The 19,944-nt window shown below is 41.4% G+C and overlaps 1 protein-coding gene across 2 annotated transcripts; it reads left to right on the top strand.

Moving 5' to 3' along the window:
- Positions 1-7,528: 7,528 nt before the first annotated feature.
- Positions 7,529-17,028, top strand: LOC135532315 (oocyte zinc finger protein XlCOF6-like). 2 transcript variants are annotated; one of them, XM_064959893.1, is made up of 2 exons: positions 7,529-8,024; positions 14,435-17,028. In XM_064959893.1, the coding sequence occupies exons 1-2, from the start codon at positions 7,727-7,729 to the stop codon at positions 16,594-16,596; spliced, it is 2,460 nt and encodes an 819-aa protein (XP_064815965.1). In that variant the 5' UTR covers positions 7,529-7,726; the 3' UTR covers positions 16,597-17,028. The 2 variants fall into 2 exon arrangements, with proteins under 2 accessions (XP_064815965.1, XP_064815960.1); XM_064959888.1 differs by having other exon boundaries at positions 14,432-17,028.
- The last annotated feature ends 2,916 nt before the right edge of the window (positions 17,029-19,944 follow it).

Here is a 19,944-nt window from a genome sequence, read left to right as displayed (position 1 = left end):
GAGGTACTGCTAATAACATGCCTGGAGGTTGGGTACATTGGTTCTAACCCTAGGTATTGCTAATAAGCCAGTACCGTGGTTCTAACCCTAGGTATTGCTAATAAGCCTGGAGTACCGTGGTTCTAACCCTAGGTACTGCTAATAAGCCAGTACCTTGGTTCTAACCCTAGGTATTGCTAATAAGCCAGTACCTTGGTTCTAACCCTAGGTATTGCTAATAAGCCAGTACCTTAGTTCTAACCCTAGGTATTGCTGAATAACATGCCAGTAATAAGCCAGTACCTTGGTTCTAACCCTAGGTATTGCTAATAAGCCAGTACCTTGGTTCTAACCCTAGGTATTGCTAATAAGCCAGTACCTTGGTTCTAACCCTAGGTATTGCTAATAAGCCCTGTACCTTGGTTCTAACCCTAGGTATTGCTAATAAGCCAGTACTGGTTCTAACCCTTTATTGCTAATAAGCCATCTTATTCCTAACCCAAAATATGACCAGTTTATGACCTCCCAATAATAATAATGTAATAGGTTCCGTTTTCCCTAACTGGTATTGTCTGGAGCATACTTTAGTCTGAGGTCCGTTTTCCTGTAACTAGGTCTTGCTCTGGAGCATACTTTAGTCTGACCGTTTTCTAACCTGTCTGGAGTACTTTAATCTGAGGTCCTTTCTAACCCTGGTTTCCTGTAACTGGTCTGTCTGGAGCATACTTTAGTCTGAGTCCTTTTCCTGTAACTGGTCTGTCTGGAATACTTTAGTCTGAGGTCCCTTTTCCTGTAACTGGTCTGTCTGGAGCAATAACTTTAGTCTGAGGTCCTTTTCCTGTAACTGGTCTGTCTAGAGCATACTTTAGTCTGATCCCTTTTCCTGTAACTGGTCTGTCTGGAGTTTGCTTTAGTCTGAGGTCCCTTTTCCTGTAACTGGTCTGTCTGGAGCATACTTTAGTCTGAGGTCCCTTTTCCTGTAACTGGTCTGTCTGGAGCATACTTTAGTCTGAGGTCCCTTTTCCTGTAACTGGTCTGTCTGGAGCATACTTTAGTCTGAGGTCCCCTTTTCCTGTAACTGGTCTGTCTGGAGCATACTTTAGTCTGAGGTCCCTTTTCCTGTAACTGGTCTGTCTGGAGCATACTTTAGTCTGAGGTCCCTTTTCCTGTAACTGGTCTGTCTGGAGCATACTTTAGTCTGAGGTCCCTTTTCCTGTAACTGGTATTGGTCTGTCTGGAGCATACTTTAGTCTGAGGTCCCTTTTCCTGTAACTGGTCTGTCTGGAGCATACTTTAGTCTGAGGTCCCTTTTCCTGTAACTGGTACTGTCTGGAGCATACTTTAGTCTGAGGTCCCTTTTCCTGTAACTGGTCTGTCTGGAGCATACTTTAGTCTGAGGTCCCTTTTCCTGTAACTGGTCTGTCTGGAGTTACTTTAGTCTGAGGTATTTTCCTAATAACTGGTCTGTCTGGAGTTTCTAACCCTGGTCTGTAATAAGGAGCATACTTTGGTCTGAGGTCCTTTTCCTGTAACTGTGGTCTGTCTGGAGCATACTTTAGTCTGAGGTCCCTTTTCCTGTAACTGTGGTCTGTCTGGAGCATACTTTAGTCTGAGGTCCCTTTTCCTGTAACTGTGGTCTGTCTGGAGCATACCTTTTAGTCTGAGGTCCCTTTTCCTGTAACTGTGGTCTGTCTGGAGCATACTTTAGTCTGAGGTCCCTTTTCCTGTAACTGGTCTGTCTGGAGCATACTTTATCTAACAGTCTGAGGTCCCTTTTCCTGTAACTGGTCTGTCTGGAGCATACTTTAGTCTGAGGTCCCTTTTCCTGTAACTGGTCTGCTGGAATAAGTCTGAGGTCCCTTTTCCTGTAACTGTGGTCTGTCTGGAGCATACTTTAGTCTGAGGTCCCTTTTCCTGTAACTGGTCTGTCTGGAGCATACTTTAGTCTGAGGTCCCTTTTCCTGTAACTGTGGTCTGTCTGGAGCCTTTAGTCTGAGGTCCCTTTTCCTGTAACTGGTCTGTCTGGAGCATACTTTAGTCTGAGGTCCCTTTTCCTGTAACTGTGGTCTGTCTGGAGCATACTTTAGTCTGAGGTCCCTTTTCCTGTAACTGGTCTGTCTGGAGCCTGTCTGTTCCTGGTATTGCTGTCTGGAGCATACTTTAGTCTGAGGTCCCTTTTCCTGTAACTGGTCTGTCTGTAGCATACTTTAGCTGAGGTACCTGTAACTGGTCTGTCTGGCATACTTTAGTCCCTTCTCCTGTAAATGGTTTGTCTGGAGCATACTTTAGTCTGAGGTCCCTTCTCCTGTAACTGTGGTCTGTCTGGAGCATACTTTAGTCTGAGGTCCCTTTTCCTGTAACTGGTCTGTCTGGAGCATATTTAGTCTGAGGTCCCTTTTCCTGTAACTGTGGTCTGTCTGGAGCATACTTTAGTCTGAGGTCCCTTTTCCTGTAACTGTGGTCTGTCTGGAGCATACTTTAGTCTGAGGTCCTTTTCCTGTAACTGGTCTGTCTGTAGCATACTTTAGTCTGAGGTCCCTTCTCCTGTAACTGTGGGTCTCAGACTGGTTGAGAAATGATTTACAATAAAAGGGGAAAGCAGCACAATTTTACAATTTAATTTTGTTACAACTATTTTGAACCTGAATAGATACTGCACAATGACCAACAGAATTCCAGTGAAAATATAAGATTGTCTGTAGCCTACCATTACTATATAAGATTGTCTGTAGCCTACCATTACTATATAATGTAATAGGAGGTCCCTTTTCCTGTAACTGGTCTGTCTGGAGCATACTTTAGTCTGAGGTCCTCCAAATGTTGCTTCATTACAGCCTGGCAAGACTGGAGCAAACTGTGGTCTTCATGTCTGGCAGCAAATATCAACTGAGGTATTTTGGGGCCTGTAACTGGTGGTTAGTCGTTGGACTAGTAACTTTAAGTTGCAAGTTGAAATCCCCGAGCTGACAAGGTACAAAATCTGTCGTCTGTCCCTGAACAGGCAGTTAACCCACTGTTCCTAGGCCGTCTGAAAATAAGAATTTGTTCTTAACTGACTTGCCTAGTAAAATAAAGGTAAAAAAAATATATATATCATGTCACATCACTGGAGTCCAGAGCAGAAACAACTGGTCTGTCTGTCACATCTCTGGAGTCCAGAGCAGAAACAACTAGGGATATATCATGTCACATCACTGGAGTCCAGAGCAGAAACAACTAGGGATATATCATGTCACATCACTGGAGTCCAGTAAAACAACTAGGGATATATCATGTCACATCACTGGAGTCCAGAGCAGAAACAACTAGGGATATATCATGTCACATCTCTGGAGTCCAGAGCAGAAACAACTAGGGATATATCATGTCACATCACTGGAGTCCAGAGCAGAAACAACTAGGGATCTGTCATGTCACATCTCTGGAGTCCAGAGCAGAAACAACTAGGGATATATCATGTCACACTGGTCTGTCTGGAGCATACTTTAGTCTGAGGAAACAACTAGGGATCCCATCTCTGGAGTCCAGAACTGAAACAACTAGGAGATATATGTCACATCACTGGAGTCCAGAGCAGAAACAACTTATATCATGTCACATCTCTGGAGTCCAGAGCAGAAACAATTAGGGATATATCATGTCACATCTCTGGAGTCCAGAGCAGAAACAATTAGGGATATATCATGTCACATCTCTGGAGTCCAGAGCAGAAACAACTAGGGATATATCATGTCACATCTTTTAGTCAGAGCAGAAACAACTTATATCATGTCACATCACTGGAGTCCAGAGCAGAAACAACTAGGGATATATCATGTCACTGCACTGGAGTCCAGAGCAGAAACAACTAGGGATATATCATGTCACATTCACTGGAGTCCAGAGCAGAAACAACTAGATATATCATGTCACGTCACTGGAGTCCAGAGCAGAAACAACTAAGATATATCATGTCACATCTACTGGAGTCCAGAGCAGAAACAACTACCATATATCATGTCACATCACTGGAGTCCAGAGCAGAAACAACTAGGGATATATCATGTCACATCTCTGGAGTCCAGAGCAGAAACAACTAGGGATATATCATGTCACATCGCTGGAGTCCAGAGCAGAAACAACTAAGATATATCATGTCACATCACTGGAGTCCAGATTGTCAGAAACAACTAGGGATATATCATGTCATTCTCTGGAGTCCAGAGCAGAAACAACTAGGGATATATCATGTCACATCACTGGAGTCCAGAGCAGAAACAACTACTATATAATGTCACATCTCTGGAGTCCAGAGCAGAAACAACTATATATCATGTCACATCACTGGAGTCCAGAGCAGAAACAACTAGTATATATCATGTCACATCTCTGGAGTCCAGAGCAGAAACAACTTATATCATGTCACATCACTGGAGTCCAACTCCAAAACTGGGATATATCATTTCACATCTCTGGAGTCCAGAGCAGAAACAACTAGGGATATATGTCACATCACTGGAGTCCAGAGCAGAAACAACTAGGGGTATATCATGTCACATCTCTGGAGTCCAGAGCAGAAACAATTAGGGATATATCATGTCACATCTCTGGAGTCCAGAGCAGAAACAACTAGGGATATATCATGTCACATCTCTGGAGTCCAGAGCAGAAACAACTAGGGATATATCATGTCACATCACTGGAGTCCAGAGCAGAAACAACTTTTCTTCCTCACAAATATCTTAATAAATTCACCAGCATATGTTACATCTTCATGCCCATAATATTGAAGTCAGTGCGATGTTACAAATGTTTATCTTTAGACACATAGTCAGTAGCCACCCAAACTAGGTCTATCTGAATTATGACAATGATGCATACACTTCTCAGGTAGCCTATTGTCCTAGCAATCATGAGTCAGTAGAAAAACTGTATTTAGTACTGAACTCTGTTATATTGGATGATGAACGTAGGCCTACTCAGTTTTTGTCAGACAAAAAAAGCTAAAGGAAATGAAACAAGTTTTTTTTCTTGTCACTAATCTGGATAATGGCGCTAGCCTTTGCGTCCCAGTGCTGACGATTTGGATATTGACCAATTGTCAAGACGCGCGGCCAACCTTCCGTTTCTGAAGCATAGATGAGGATTTAATAAAGACTTGCAAACAATGGATTCAGAACAACGACTGAACAATGTATACAGAAAGCAATTGGGGGTGAAATTATGCCATCACCAAAAAGGGCACTTTAGAGACAGGAAGGGTAAAAGGGCATGTGCTATACACAGGTAAACCCTATCTGTGCATGTGCCAAAGAAAATGCAATATTATAACATGTGTTTTAAATAACGAATGCCATGAGAGATGACGTCTGGTTTGAGTCATTTGGGAAGATGTTAAGGAAAATACATATTTTTGGGGTAAAAAATAAAGACTTATAAAACAAGATGATGTCGTGACCAGAATATACCCAGAATAAGATGTCAAAAGGACTTTGTTTTGCCCGCTGGGATAGCAGCTAACCGCTACACACAGTCTGCATTGTTGTCACCATATCAGCTAACGTCAAGTCAACATAGCTACTAGAACTAACGTGTTAGTAAACCCACTACAGTCATGCAGTACAGTTAGCAAGCAGTTTAGCAGTTACACCAGCTGAAATAAATGTATAAAAACACTTTGACTAGTTCCAGTGTTGGATAGCCAGCTAGGGAAGCATCACTCTCTGTCTGGCCGGGCAGGAAATGTATTTCTTCGTTCCCTATGGGAAACCAAAAACACATGTTCCCACAACTTCCAAGGAACTGAATGTGCTTGTTGGGTTCATTCTGTAAGTAGTAAATATAATTTGACAGCAACAGTAACCTCTTATCTCATCAATGGAAAAGCATTGGAACTAAACCTGTATTTGGCACCTTTATTTGTAAATGTCCCCTTAAATAATGCCACTTTAATAATGTTGACATGTCTTGCATTACTCACTTCATACAGTATTTTATACCATCTATTGCATCTTGCCCATGCGGCTCTGTCATTGCTCACCCATATATTTATGGGCGACAGGTAGCTTAGTGGTTAGAGCGTTGGACTAGTAACCGAAAGGTTGCAAGATTGAATACTCGAGCTGACAATGTAAAAATGTGTCGTTCTGCCCCTGAACAAAGCAGTGAACCTTAACTTGCCAAGTTAAATAAAGGTAAAATAAGTTTATATATTCTTATTCCATTCCTTTACATAGATGTGGGTGTATTGAGTAGTTGTTGTGGAATTATTAGATATTGCTAGTTAGATATTGCTGCACTGTCGGAACTAGAAGCACATTTTCGCTACACTCGCAATAAATATCTGTTAAACATGTGAATGTGACCAATAAAATGAGATTAGAATTTCTTTGGCTTTTATTTATTTTAAATCTAGGAACCTTTAGCCACTACAGTACTAGTCATCAAAACTGTTGACATTAAAAACAGTCACTACCTCATGAATGTTCCATCAGTATTATTAAAACAGTCACTACCTCACAAATGTTCCATCAAGATTATTAAAACACTCACTACCTCATGAATGTTCTATCAATATTATTAAAACACTCACTACCTCAGGAATGGTCCATCAGTATTATTAAAACACTCACTACCTCAGGAATGGTCCATCAGTATTATTAAAACACTCACTACCTCAGGAATGGTCCATCAGTATTATTAAAACACTCACTACCTCAGGAATGGTCCATCAGTATTATTAAAACACTCACTACCTCATGAATGGTCCATCAGTATTATTAAAACACTTCCATCAGTATTATTAAAACACTCACTACCTCAGGAATGGTCCATCAGTATTATTAAAACACTCACTACCTCAGGAATGGTCCATCAGTATTATTAAAACACTCACTACCTCAGGAATGGTCCATCAGTATTATTAAAACACTCACTACCTCAGGAATGGTCCATCAGTATTATTAAAACAGTCACTACCTCAGTGTTCCATCAGTATTATTAAAACCATCCTCAGGAATGGTCCATCAGTATTAAAAACACTCACTACCTCACAAATGTTCTATCAAGATTATTAAAACACTCACTACCTCACAAATGGTCCATCAGTATTATTAAAACACTCACTACCTCACAAATGGTCCATCAGTATTATTAAAACACTCACTACCTCAGGAATGGTCCATCAGTATTATCCACCATGTCAGAGAATACAGGAGCTGATTGTAAAAAGGATCATGTAACATGTGTTTATCTGAGTAAAAATTAATAATATGTTGTGTAGTAGATGTTCTGACTTCTCACTCGTAAAAAAAAAAGATTAATGAAAATTGGAACAAATCAATCAACACATGGTTTCCTTCGTACTTCTTTTCGTAATATTATTATTTAATTAATAATAAAAAATAAAATTAAAAAATCCTTTACTGCTTTACCAACTCCAATCAACAGATGGCGATATGCGTATTTCATGCGCTGTTGCGTGTGTGACGTATATTCTAGTGGACGAGACGCTTCTTCAACGAGAACAACACGGCTAGTGATTCAATCAGCTAACTGTTAGGTATCTTGCAAGCCAACATACAACCGGAACCTTTACGTTTTTTTAGACCGTTTCGGGGAGTTAAAAATACATGTATGTTGTATCCACTAGTTACCCCTTAATTTTCATGTCTACATTTGTATTAGTCAACTAGCTGTCTGGTTAAGTTAGCAGTAGCCTAGTCGCTAATGATATTTAGCTAACGTTACCTCGCTAACAACCCTGACCATGAGCTCACTAACATACTCCCCCCCTGTTGAAGAAGAAGATGTCTGTCGGACAGAGAAGGAAGATGAGGCTGTTACAGTGAAAGAAGAAGACGTTTTTGTGAAAGAGGAGGAGGATGTTACTGTGAAAGAAGAGGAGGAAGATAAAAATGACGATGCTGTGTTGGGCGTGAAAGAGGAAGAGGAGGAGATGACTATCACAGTGAAAGAAGAGGAAGACGTTTTTGAGGTGAAGGAGGGGGAGATTACTGTCACATTGGAGGAGGAAGAGGAGGAGGTTGGAGATCTGATTAACACCCGTGAGTACTATCTATCAGTGACAAACTCTGCAGTTGTTGAATTAAAGTGTGGTTTTAAAAGGGCATTCTACTGAAGTTCTACACTTAAATATGTTGTTCAGTACTGTAGGAATTGTTAAACTACACTGTAAGATGTGTGTAAGGTCCAGAGTAGGGCCATCACCAAAACGTTTATTAACACTGGATCAAATGCATCCAATGACATTGACTGAAATTAGGACTCTCTGACCAACAACAACAACATCTTGGTCGCCTGGATGTCCAATTGATTGGTCGAAATTTGTAAATGTGCATTTTTTCCATATATAGACACCACCCTATGTATGTGAGCTTGTCCGATGCTTTAAGCTTACGGTTTGATGCTTTAAACTTACGGTTTGATGAATTAAGACAAGCCTCAAGAAGCCGCCTGAGATCTAGATAACCTGACCCAACTTTTCTCCCCCCTCTTTCTGCTGGCTTTCACAGATTCTGCCATTACTCTCCTAAAGTTGCCGGTAAAACACGAGGAGTTGGCAACCTTTCTCATGGAATGAGAAACGGCCATTTATCTTACCATTTCTACCGATCTGCGTGCCAATTGTTTTTTTTCATATGCACAGTTTCGTGGAACAGTTTCATTTAATTTATAATAACGTGTTCATGTCTCTAAATCATTGGCATGTGGTTAATCAAAATTATATCCAAATATAAATGAAAATAATCAACCTAAAAGTAATTAAAATAGCCAACAAATAAAAACATTGCAGCCTGCAGGTAGAACAAATCCTGATTTTTTTTTTTAAAGAATCCTATAAATCACATTGGCTACACATGTCCTGTCTGCAACGAACGTGAAACATTGTTTAAACTATTATCTTGGGTCTGTCTGGTAGTTTGCTCGAGCAAGCTTGCACCATACCTGTATAAAAGATTCTGATTCTGTATAAAAGATTCTGATTCTGAGCCCGTCAGAGTTTCCAGTGCCAGTGAGCTCAGGCACGGCTGTAAAGCTATCTGCATAAGGGATAAGAAGCAGGGATAAGACTTGGGCAGGAGCTGAGTACCGGCACCTCAAATGTTCTACTGCTTGATCTTAATTTTTTTTATTTTTTAACCACTTTTACCTTTATTTAACCAGGCAAGTCAGTTAAGAACAAATTCTTATTTTCAATGACGGCCTGGGAACAGTGGGTTAACTGCCTTGTTCAGGGGCAGAACGACAGTTTAACAATTCAATGAGTTAAATTCAGAATTGACCAAAGTCAGCTTAACATCTCGTAATATACCCCTGAGATGACAGTTGAACTAAATGTATTGGGCATTAATAAATTATAGTCTCCAAGAATCAATGGATATGCCTTTATTATTATTTTTTTTATTTTACCTTTATTTAACTTGGCAAGTCAGTTAAGAACAAATTCTTATTTTCAATCGACGAGGAACAGTGGTCTATATTATGTTAACTGGTTGTTCAGAGGACAGAACGACAGATTTGTACATTACTTGTCAGCTCGGGGGTTTGAACTTGCAATCTTCCGGTTACTAGTCCAACGCTCTAACCAGGAACAGTGGGATAACTGGCTGTTCAGGGTCAGAACGACCCCAAATTTATTTGTACCTTGTCAGCTCGGGGGTTTGAACTCAAAATCTTCCGGTTACTAGTCCAACGCTCTAACCACTAGGCTACCCTGCCGCCCCGATCTCCTGTTCCTCTCACAGTATATTAGCTCTAAAGTATTATAGACAGTACCAGCACCCAAAATGAGAACCAGGAACCTATTCCAGTCCAAGTCCAACACTGATGAGAAGTAATCAGGTCTATTTTATGACGTTTCCACTGGATCAGAGCATTACATTTTTCCCTTTTCACGCTGTGTGGTTATCGAAAGGGAAAGAGCTCGAAAGATTTTTTCAAATATATTGAGGAACTATTGTAATTCTCAATGGATGTAAAAAAAATATATATATGTGTGAGACTTTGTTTGAGGTGAAGAAAACATTACTTTGAGAAGCTCCACAGGTCATTCCTGGTGGTGAGTTAAAGATTTTTATTTATTTTTTATTTTAAATATTATTTTTTATTTTTTTATATAATTTTTTTGTGATTTTAGTGATTTTTATTTATTTTTATTTTTTATATTTATTTTTTATATATATGGCGTTGAAAAATCATAATCAGTCGGCCTCTACCAGGTAGCCTATAGGCCTACTTTTATGCATGTGCGTCCTTACTCAACATCGACAGGAACACTCCAAACAAAAGTCAATGACTAAATTGCCAAAACTCATAAATGAAATGAAATAAACCAAAACTTGTTTCTCACAAGTGTTTCATAGTTTGTGCACTCTGCAAACAATGTATCCACTCTGCAACAATGTATCCACTCTGCAACAATGTATCCACTCTGCAACAATGTATCCACTCTGCAACAATGTATCCACTCTGCAACAATGTATCCACTCTGCAACAATGTATCCACTCTGCAACAATGTATCACTCTGCAACAATGTATCCACTCTGACAATGATAACGGGAAGACTGGAATAATAATATTGGTTACTGTAACCAAAGTAACACATTTTGTAGATTAGAAATGATAGGAATTAACAGTAGATGTTCTGCTGGTGATACTTGTAATGGGGAATTGATAGACACTAAAACTCAAACTATTCACAGAATGAAGTTATGAAACAATGTGCGCACAAATTGGGAGGAGAGAGAAGTGCATTGTGCGTCTGGGCTGCACGGTCGATCCGACGTCTGTATTGACCATGCAGCGTTTACGGTGATACGGCCTCAGCAGAACTCAGGGCATTCATACGCCTGTATTGACCATGCAGCGTTTACGGTGATACGGCCTCAGCAGAACTCAGGGCATTCATACGTCTGTATTGACCATGCAGCGTTTACGGTGATACGGCCTCAGCAGAACTCAGGGCATTCATACGTCTGTATTGACCATGCAGCGTTTACGGTGATACGGCCTCAGCAGAACTCAGGGCATTCATACTCCTTCGCTTCGCGGAGCAGTGCTGAGCTTTTGTGAAGGAAGTGAGTTTGTGTTTATACAGGATGTGCCGCCTCCACCTACCGTCAACCAATCATGTCAATGCAGAGCTATACAGAGCCATGGCGATGCGGTACAGAGTTTGATTTGACTTCCGGAGGCTCCATTATTGCGTCACACCCTCCATATGGAGCCACCAACCACATTTTCGGATCAAGCATAACATTTGCTTTTAGTCTAGGCCTCTGCAATGGATCAGTTAATTGAGATGAGCGCAAATATATACATGTGTGTTACTGCTTGACTAAAACCATCTTGGTCAACAAACAGCCTAACGACCAAACAATTGACCAGTCAAATAATTGGGGTCGGCCCTAACTGAAACACTGTAGTCCTCATGATCTATTATTATAGAGCTCTGCTCAGCCTATAACCATGACATTATCTATTATTATAGAGCTCTGTTCAGCCTAAAGACATGACATTATCTATTATTATAGAGCTCTGCTCAGCCTAAAGACATGACATTATCTATTATTATAGAGCTCTGCTCAGCCTAAAGATGTGACATTATCTATTATTATAGAGCTCTGTTCAGCCTAAAGACATGACATTATCTATTATTATAGAGCTCTGCTCAGCCTAAAGACATGACATTATCTATTATTATAGGGCTCTGCTCAGCTTAAAGATGTGACATGATCTATTATTGTAGAGCTCTGCTCAGTCTAAAGACATGACATTATCTATTATTATAGGGCTCTGCTCAGCCTAAAGATGTGACATTATCTATTATTATAGAGCTCTGCTCAGCCTAAAGACATGACATTATCTATTATTATAGAGCTCTGCTCAGCCTAAAGACGTGACATTATCTAGTATTATAGAGCTCTGTTCAGACTATAAACATGACATTATCTAGTATTATAGAGCTCTGTTCAGACTATAAACATGACATTATCTAGTATTATAGAGCTCTGTTCAGACTATAAACATGACATTATCTAGTATTATAGAGCTCTGCTCAGCCTAAAGACATGGCATTATCTAGTATTATAGAGCTCTGCTTAGCCTAAAGACATGACATTATCTATTATTATAGAGCTCTGGACAGCCTATAAACATGACATTATCTAGTATTATAGAGCTCTGCTCAGCCTAAAGACATGACATTATCTATTATTATAGGGCTCTGCTCAGCCTAAAGATGTGACATGATCTAATATTATAGAGCTCTGGACAGCCTGTAAACATGACATTCCATGAGAGCCAGATCACAGCGGTCTGCTCAACCTCTGCAGATCCTCTCAAGCTCTGTCAGGTTAGATGGGGAGCGTCGCTGCACAGCTATTTTCAGGTCTCTCCAGAGATGTTCGATCGGTTTCAAGTCCGGGCTCCGGCTGTGCCACTCATGGACATTCAGACACTTGTCCCTGAAGCCACTTCTGCGTTGTCTTGGCTGTGTGCTTTAGGGTCTTTGTCCTGTTGGAAGGTGAAAGAGTCTGAGGTCCTTATCAAGGGGATTTCTCTCTGTAATTTTCTCTGCTCATCTTTCCCTCGATCCTGACTAGTCTCCCAGTCTCTGCCGCTGCACAACATCCCCACAGCATGATGGCGCCACCACTGTGCTTCACACGAGGGTTTGTTGTGGACGTTCTCATACAGGACACTAGAAGTCATCTCTTGACCCTCCACCTCATCTCTTGACCAGACCAAGACAGGAACCAAGGATTGTTTATGACACCATAATCTGGGCGTTCTGACAGATGCCCCTCCCCCTCATCTCTTGACCAGACCCAGACAGGAACCAAGGATTGTTTATGACACCATATTCTGGGCGTTCTGACAGATGCCCCTCCCCCTCATCTCTTGACCCTCCCCCTCATCTCTTGACCAGACCCAGACAGGAACCAAGGATTGTTTATGACACCATATTCTGGGCGTTCTGACAGCTGCCCCTCCCCCTCATCTCTTGACCAGACCCAGACAGGAACCAAGGATTGTTTATGACACCAAAGATAAGATGCACAAAGTAAATTTAATCCGTTTTACATTCCATTCTTTTATCACTTGTGTGATAACAATAATGACATGTTAAAGTAAGCACAAATCGCCTTACAGCATGTTAATAACACAATTAAGAAAACAAAACACACACACTGCAGCCCACCGGGCAATCTGGGATCCCCAATTCCCAAGCAGGGATTCAAACCAAGTTGCAAAGCGTCCAGTCTGGTTTTGGAGAATTATTTTTCAGCAACAGTGGCAATGAATTCTGCAAGATCAGTCACATTTGAAGATCTGGGACAAAAGTACAACATTCATCACCAATGATTGCATATGTGCCCCCTTGACCTGTCTAAATATTAGTCAATGACCTCTCTGTTTTGAAGAGATACTTACTTTCATTTCCCCATTTAATTCTTCCTGGGCATTTCGAGTAACATTGCCAATTTTCTCTCTGTGTGTCTGGAGGTGTATCAAATTTGATTTAACGCACATGCAACTCCATACCCAGGGAAAAAACACCCTTAAAGAGAACCTGGAGGCCGGTGTGTGAGTGATGCCAGCCAGAGATCTCTTATCTCTCCTCATTCCTGGAGGTCTGTAGTCTTTAAACGAAGCCTTCAGATCCGTCTCATTATTCTGAACGGTTCTCATAGCTGGTCACCACAAACCCTACAGTACACGTCCCTCTCCAGTTCCATGGAATGCTATAGTAAGCCATTTTACCACACAACCAATAGGTTCCATTTGGAGCTCCTCTGAAAGAACACTATTCTGATGATAATTTCCTATTGGATTTTGACCTCCTAGGTACCCTCTATAAGGTCGGAGGTCACCATAAAGCAGGCCTTAGTGATTGGTACATCAACCCATGGGTGTCCTGAAGTGACTCAAATGTAAAGTCTATTCAACCCCCGAGTCAGCCTTGATTTAATGTTTTGACCCGGGGAAGGATGAAACTAGATGTGCTGCCATACGGGTCAGAACAGACAACCCCCCCCCCCCCCTCCTGTCCCAAGTCAGCCTTGATTTAATGTTTTAAACCAGGGAAGGATGAAACAAGGAACTGTTATGGCCAGAGTATTTAGGTCTGCCCTCCCCTCAGGAGGGTGGCACAGTGTTACAACCTTGCAGTAGAGTAATTTCAGTCTCTCTGCAGTCTTCCTGTGCACATCTTTGTTTAATAAAACGATACAGAAGTTGTTCAGCTAATCTCTTGCATCCATCATAGCCTGAAGGAAGGGAGGGGCAGTTCCCCCCCCTTACTGCTCCGTAACCAAGCACCAGGGTCTTGAAGATGATGCATTTAATTGAGGGGATCTAGTCTAGATTAAACCTTGTAGAAAGACAGTTGTATCATGTAGAGGTTTCATTTAGATCTCTCTGTTTAACCAAATACTCTGTCTTCAGCAGGTGAAAGACCAGACTCTCACAACAGGAAGAGTCCTTCAGACCCAGAGAAGACCAAACCCTCAAAACCACACCACTGCTCCCAGTGTGGAAAGAGTTTTACCTGGTTAGGGAATCTGAAATCACATAAGCGCACACACACAGGAGATAAGCCTTTCAACTGCTCCCAGTGCGGAAAAAGTTTTACCCAGTTAGGGAACTTGAAATCACATGAGATGACACACACAGGAGAGAAACCTATCCACTGCTCCAAGTGTGGAAAGGGGTTTAGACATGCAGGGAACCTGAAAGTGCATGAAAGACGACACACTGGAGAAAAGCCATATAAATGCTCACAGTGTGAAATAAAATGTTCCTCATCCGGGGACCTGAGAAAACATGAGAGAACACACTCTATAAAGAGGTCTTTCCAATGCTCTCAGTGTGGAAAGAGTTTTACCCAGTTAGGGAATCTACAAAAGCATGAGATAACGCACACAGGGAAGAAGCCCTACCATTGCTCAGACTGTGGAAAGAGATTTACCCAGATAGGGGACTTGAAATCACATGAACTGACACACACAGGAGATAAGCCTTTCCAATGCTCCCAGTGTGGAAAAAGTTTCCCCCGGTTAGGGAACTTGAAAATGCACGAGAGAATACACACAGGAGAGAAGCCTTTCCATTGCTTCCTGTGTGGAAATAGTTTTACAGAGTTAGGGACGCTGAAAAAGCATGAGAGGACACACACAGGTGAGAAGCCTTTCCAATGTTCCCAATGTGGAAAGCGTTTTACCCAGTTAGCAAACATGAAAAGGCATGAAGGAACACACACTGTAGAGAAGCCATATCAATGTTCCCAGTGTGAAAATACATTTTTCTCATCAGGGGACCTGAAAACGCATGAGATGACACACTCAGTAGAGAGGCCTTTCCAATGCTCTCAGTGTGGAAAGAGTTTTACCCTGTTAGGGAATCTACAAACGCATGAAAGAACACACACAGGAGCGAAGCCCTACTGCTGCTCAGACTGTGGAAAGAGTTTTACCTGGTTAGGGAATCTGAAGTCACATGAGCGCACACACACAGGAGATAAACCTTTCCACTGCTCCCAGTGCGGAAAAGGTTTTACCCAGTTAGGGAACTTGAAGACTCATGAAATGACACACACAGGAGAGAAGCCTTTCCACTGCTCCCAGTGTGGAAAGGGGTTTAGACACGCAGGGAACCTGAAAGTGCATGAAAGAATACACACTGGGGAGAAGCCATATCAATGCTCCCAGTGTGAAATGAGATTTTTCTCATCAGGGGACCTGAAAAAACACGAGAGAACACACTCGGTAGATAGGCCTTTCCAATGCTCCCATTGTGGAAAGAGTTTTACCCAGTTAAGGAATCTACAATCACATGAGAGAATGCACACAGGGGAGAAGCCCCACCACTGCTCAGACTGTGGAAAAAGATTTACCCAGATTGGGGACCTGAAATCACATGAGCTGACACACACAGGAGATAAGCCTTTCCATTGCTCCCTGTGTGGAAAAAGTTTTCCCCGGTTAGGGAACTTGAAAATGCATAAGAGAATACACACAGGAGAGAAGCCTTTCCACTGCTTCCTGTGCGGAAAGAGTTTTACAGAGTTAGGGACACTTAAAAAGCATGAGAGGACACACACAGGAGAGAAGCCTTTCCAATGCTCCCAATGTGAAAAGCGTTTTACCCAGTTAGCGAACATGAAAAGGCATGAAGGAACTCACACTGGAGAGAAGCCATATCGATGCCCCCAGTGTGAAAATACATTTTCCTCATTAGGGGACCTGAAAGCACATGAGAGAACACACTTAGTAGAAAGGCCTTCCCAATGCTCTCAGTGTGGAAAAAGTTTTCCCCGGTTAGGGAACTTGAAAATGCATGAGAGAATGCACACAGGAGAGAAGCCTTTCCAATGCTCCCACTGTGGAATTTTTTTTGCCCGGTCAGGGACATTGAAAATGCATGAGAGATTACACACAGGAGAGAAGCCTTTCCAATGCTCCCTGTGTGGAAAGAGTTTTACAGAGTTAGGGACACTGAAAAAGCACGAGAGGACACACACAGGAGATAAGCCTTTCCAATGCTCCCAATGTGGAAAGAGTTTTACCCAGTTAGCAAACATGAAAAGGCATGAAGGAACACACACAGGATAGAAGCCTTTCCAATAATGTCATTGTGGGAAAACATTTTCCCGGTCAGAGGACCTGAAATCACATGAGAGAATAGCGAGGCTGTGGTTCTGACTTATATTTTTGACTAATAAGTTGTGCTTTGGTTTATGCAACATCAAATCATATTGTATGTATGAAAGCTTCCTCTAAAATAGGCCTACCTTTTTGTTTTTGTTTATTCTTCTCAAGTCATGATCACATCTAAAATCAGAATATATATTTTTGTATGTGTATTTTGATTATGAATTTTGATTGATTGAATACAAGTCTAGTGTTGGATATTGGTATTTCAAAATGTAATTTATTTAATAGAGCAATAGAATGTGCATTTCTTGATTCTAACCTTGAAACCTCTTGAATTGGATATGATTTGGATATGATTTGGATATTACTAAATAAATTTGATTGGATATATTTTTGGGGTGTTGCAAATAGAATTTGATTAGATCCGTGATTTGGATATTGCAAAATGTAAATTATTAAATTACAGTGCCTTTGAAAAGTATTCAGACCATTTGACATTTTGTTATGTTATATAATAATAAAACACATTCTTCAGAAGTCAACACACAATTAGCCCATAATACAAAGCAAAAACAGGTTTTTGGAATTTGTAGTAATTTTATTAAAATGCCTTTTTTTACAGAAGTATTCAGACCCTTTGCTATGAGGCTTGAAATTGAGCTCAGATGCATCCTGTTTCCATTGATCATCCTTGAGATGTTTCTAGAACATGATTGGAGTCCACCTGTGGTAAAATCAATTGATTGGACATGATTTGGAAAGGCACACACCAGTCTCTGTAAGGTCCCACAGTTGACAATGCGTGTCAGAGTAAAAACCAAGGTATGAGGTCGAGGGAATTGTCCGTAGAGCACTGAGACCGGACTGTGTCGAGGCACAGATCTGGGGAAAGGTACCAAAACATGTCTACATCATTGAAGGTCCCCAAGAACCCAGTGGCCTCCATCATTCTTAAATGGAATAAGTTTGGAACCAAGACTCACCCTAGAGCTGGCTGCCCGGCCAAATTGAGAAATCGGGGGATAAGGGCCTTGGTCAGGGAGGTGACCAAGAACCTGATGGTCACTCTGACAGAGCTCCAGGGTTCCTCTGTGGAGATGGGAGAAACTTCCACAAGGACAACCATCTCTGCAGCACTCCACCAATCAGTCTTATATGGTAGAGTGGCCAGACGGAAGCCACTCCTCAGTAAAAGGCACATTAAATCCCTCATGGAGATTGCCTAAAGACTCTCAGACCATGAAAAACAAGTTTCTCTGGTCTGATGAAACCAAGATTGAACTCTTTGGCCTGAATGCAAAGCATCACATTTGGAGGAAACCTGGCACCATACTTACGGTGAAGTATGGTGTTGGCAGCATCATGCTGTGGGGATGATTTTCAGCAGAAGGGAGTGGTAGAGATACTCTGAATGATCGGCTATGAAAAGCCAACTGACATTTACTCCTGAGGTGCTGACCTGTTGCACCCTCGACAACCACTATTATTTGACCCTGCTGGTCATCTATTAACATTTGAACATCTTGGCCATGTTCTGTTATAATCTCCACCCAGCACAGCCAGAAGAGGACTGGCACCCCTCATAGCCTGGTTCCTCTCTAGGTTTCTTCCTAGGTTCTGGCCTTTCTAGGGAGTTTTTCCTAGCCACTGTGCTTCTACACCTGCATTGCTTGCTGTTTGGGGTTTTAGGCTGGGTTTCTGTACAGCACTTTGAGATATCAGCTGATGTAAGAAGGGCTTTATAAATTGATTTGATTTGAGAGTAGTCAGGATCGAGGTAAAGATGAACGGAGCAAAGTACAGAAAGATCCTTGATGAAAACCTGCTCCAGAGCGCTCAGGACCTCAGACTTGGGTGAAGATTCACCGTCCAACAGGACAATGACCCTAAGCACACAGCAAAGACAATGCAGGAGTGGCTTCAGGACAAGTCTCTGAATGTCTTTGAGTGGTCCAGCCAGAGCCCAGACTTGAACCCGATCGAACATCTCTGGAGAGACCTGAAAATAGCTGTGTAGTGACGCTCCCCATCCAACCTGACAGAGAAGAATGCAGAAAAGAATGGGAGAGACTCCCCAAATACAGGTGTGACAAGCTTGTAGCATCATACCCAAGAAGACTCGAGGCTGTAAACGCTGCCAAAGGTGCTTCAACAAAGTACTGAGTGAAGGGTCTGAATACTGATGTGAATGAGATATTTCCGCTTTTTTATTTTATAAATTAGCAACAAAAAAAAATCTAAACAGTTTTTGCTTTGTCATTATGGGATATTGTGTGTAGATTATTGAGGGAAAAAAAATATTTAAATCCATTTTAGAATAGGGCTGCAATGTAACAACACATGGAAAAGGTTAAGTTGTCTGAATACTCTCCGAAGGCGCTGTAGATTAGTAGAAGGTGCATTTCTTAATTCTAACCTTGAAACCTCTTGAATTGGATCATTGAGTTAATTTGAGTACGAGTCTTCCAAGTTAAAGGAGTATACAAATGTGATGACGTTGTTCGGGATAACAGTGATAAGATGTTGACATGAAAAACATTCACAAGCACGTGATTGTTCACAGCTGTGTTATTCCACCATGGTCAGAGAACTAAAATCATGTGATTAATGCAACATATTATCTGAAAAATGAAATTATTTTTTTGTGACAGTGTTCGCCATTATTTTTTAACTGTGTTCGTGGATGTTCATTATATACATCTATGTACTGTTACTGGACTCCATAAAAACACCATACAGCATCGACTGGAAGACACCTTTTCATAGCAGGGGCCTCATTTATATTAAAAAAAAATCTTAGATTTATACATGAACTTTGTCGTAAGATCATTTCCCGATGCTGTGCTTACGTTCGATTCATAAAAGATGCTGAGCATAAGAAAACCTTGCTTATGCAGGTTCTAAGAAGCCCATTTGTAACTTAACGCGCCTGTGATCTATACATCTCAAATTAACTTAGAATTGGTGGCACCTGAACGTGCCTTACAAATCAGCGATTTCCCCGTATAGAACGCTAGTACAAATTATGGTTTAGTCAGGAATAGCCCAAAAAAGGACCAAAGGAATAAAGCAAACGTTTTTGTAAGACGAGATCACAGCGATGGTAGAAGATATTGAAGACAGGAAACACGTATTATTACGTGGACTCAGGGGCGCCGCCAGGGATTTTGGGCCCCATGAAAAGATACCACATTGGACCCCCACCACCACAGGCCACGCCAACCCTGCGCAATAGCTGTAACCACACACCTCCCGAACCCAATCGACCCAAAGCTTTAAATATCTCTACCTAATGGTGGCGCTTGA

The sequence above is a fragment of the Oncorhynchus masou genome, chromosome 5, assembly GCF_036934945.1.
Source record: "Oncorhynchus masou masou isolate Uvic2021 chromosome 5, UVic_Omas_1.1, whole genome shotgun sequence".
In the NCBI taxonomy this organism is placed as follows: Eukaryota; Metazoa; Chordata; class Actinopteri; order Salmoniformes; family Salmonidae; genus Oncorhynchus; species Oncorhynchus masou.
Note: the sequence above shows the minus strand (reverse complement) of the source record. Positions and strands in the feature narration are given on the sequence as shown.

What these genes read in the sequence shown, in the direction of transcription:
- LOC135532315 (XM_064959888.1), top strand. Translation starts at nt 7,727, where the DNA reads ATGAGCTCACTAACATACTCCCCCCCTGTTGAAGAAGAAGATGTCTGT. An exon ending in TGGAGATCTGATTAACACCC is followed by an intron (nt 8,025 to 14,431) that starts GTGAGTACTATC and finishes CTCTGTCTTCAG; the next exon opens with CAGGTGAAAGACCAGACTCT.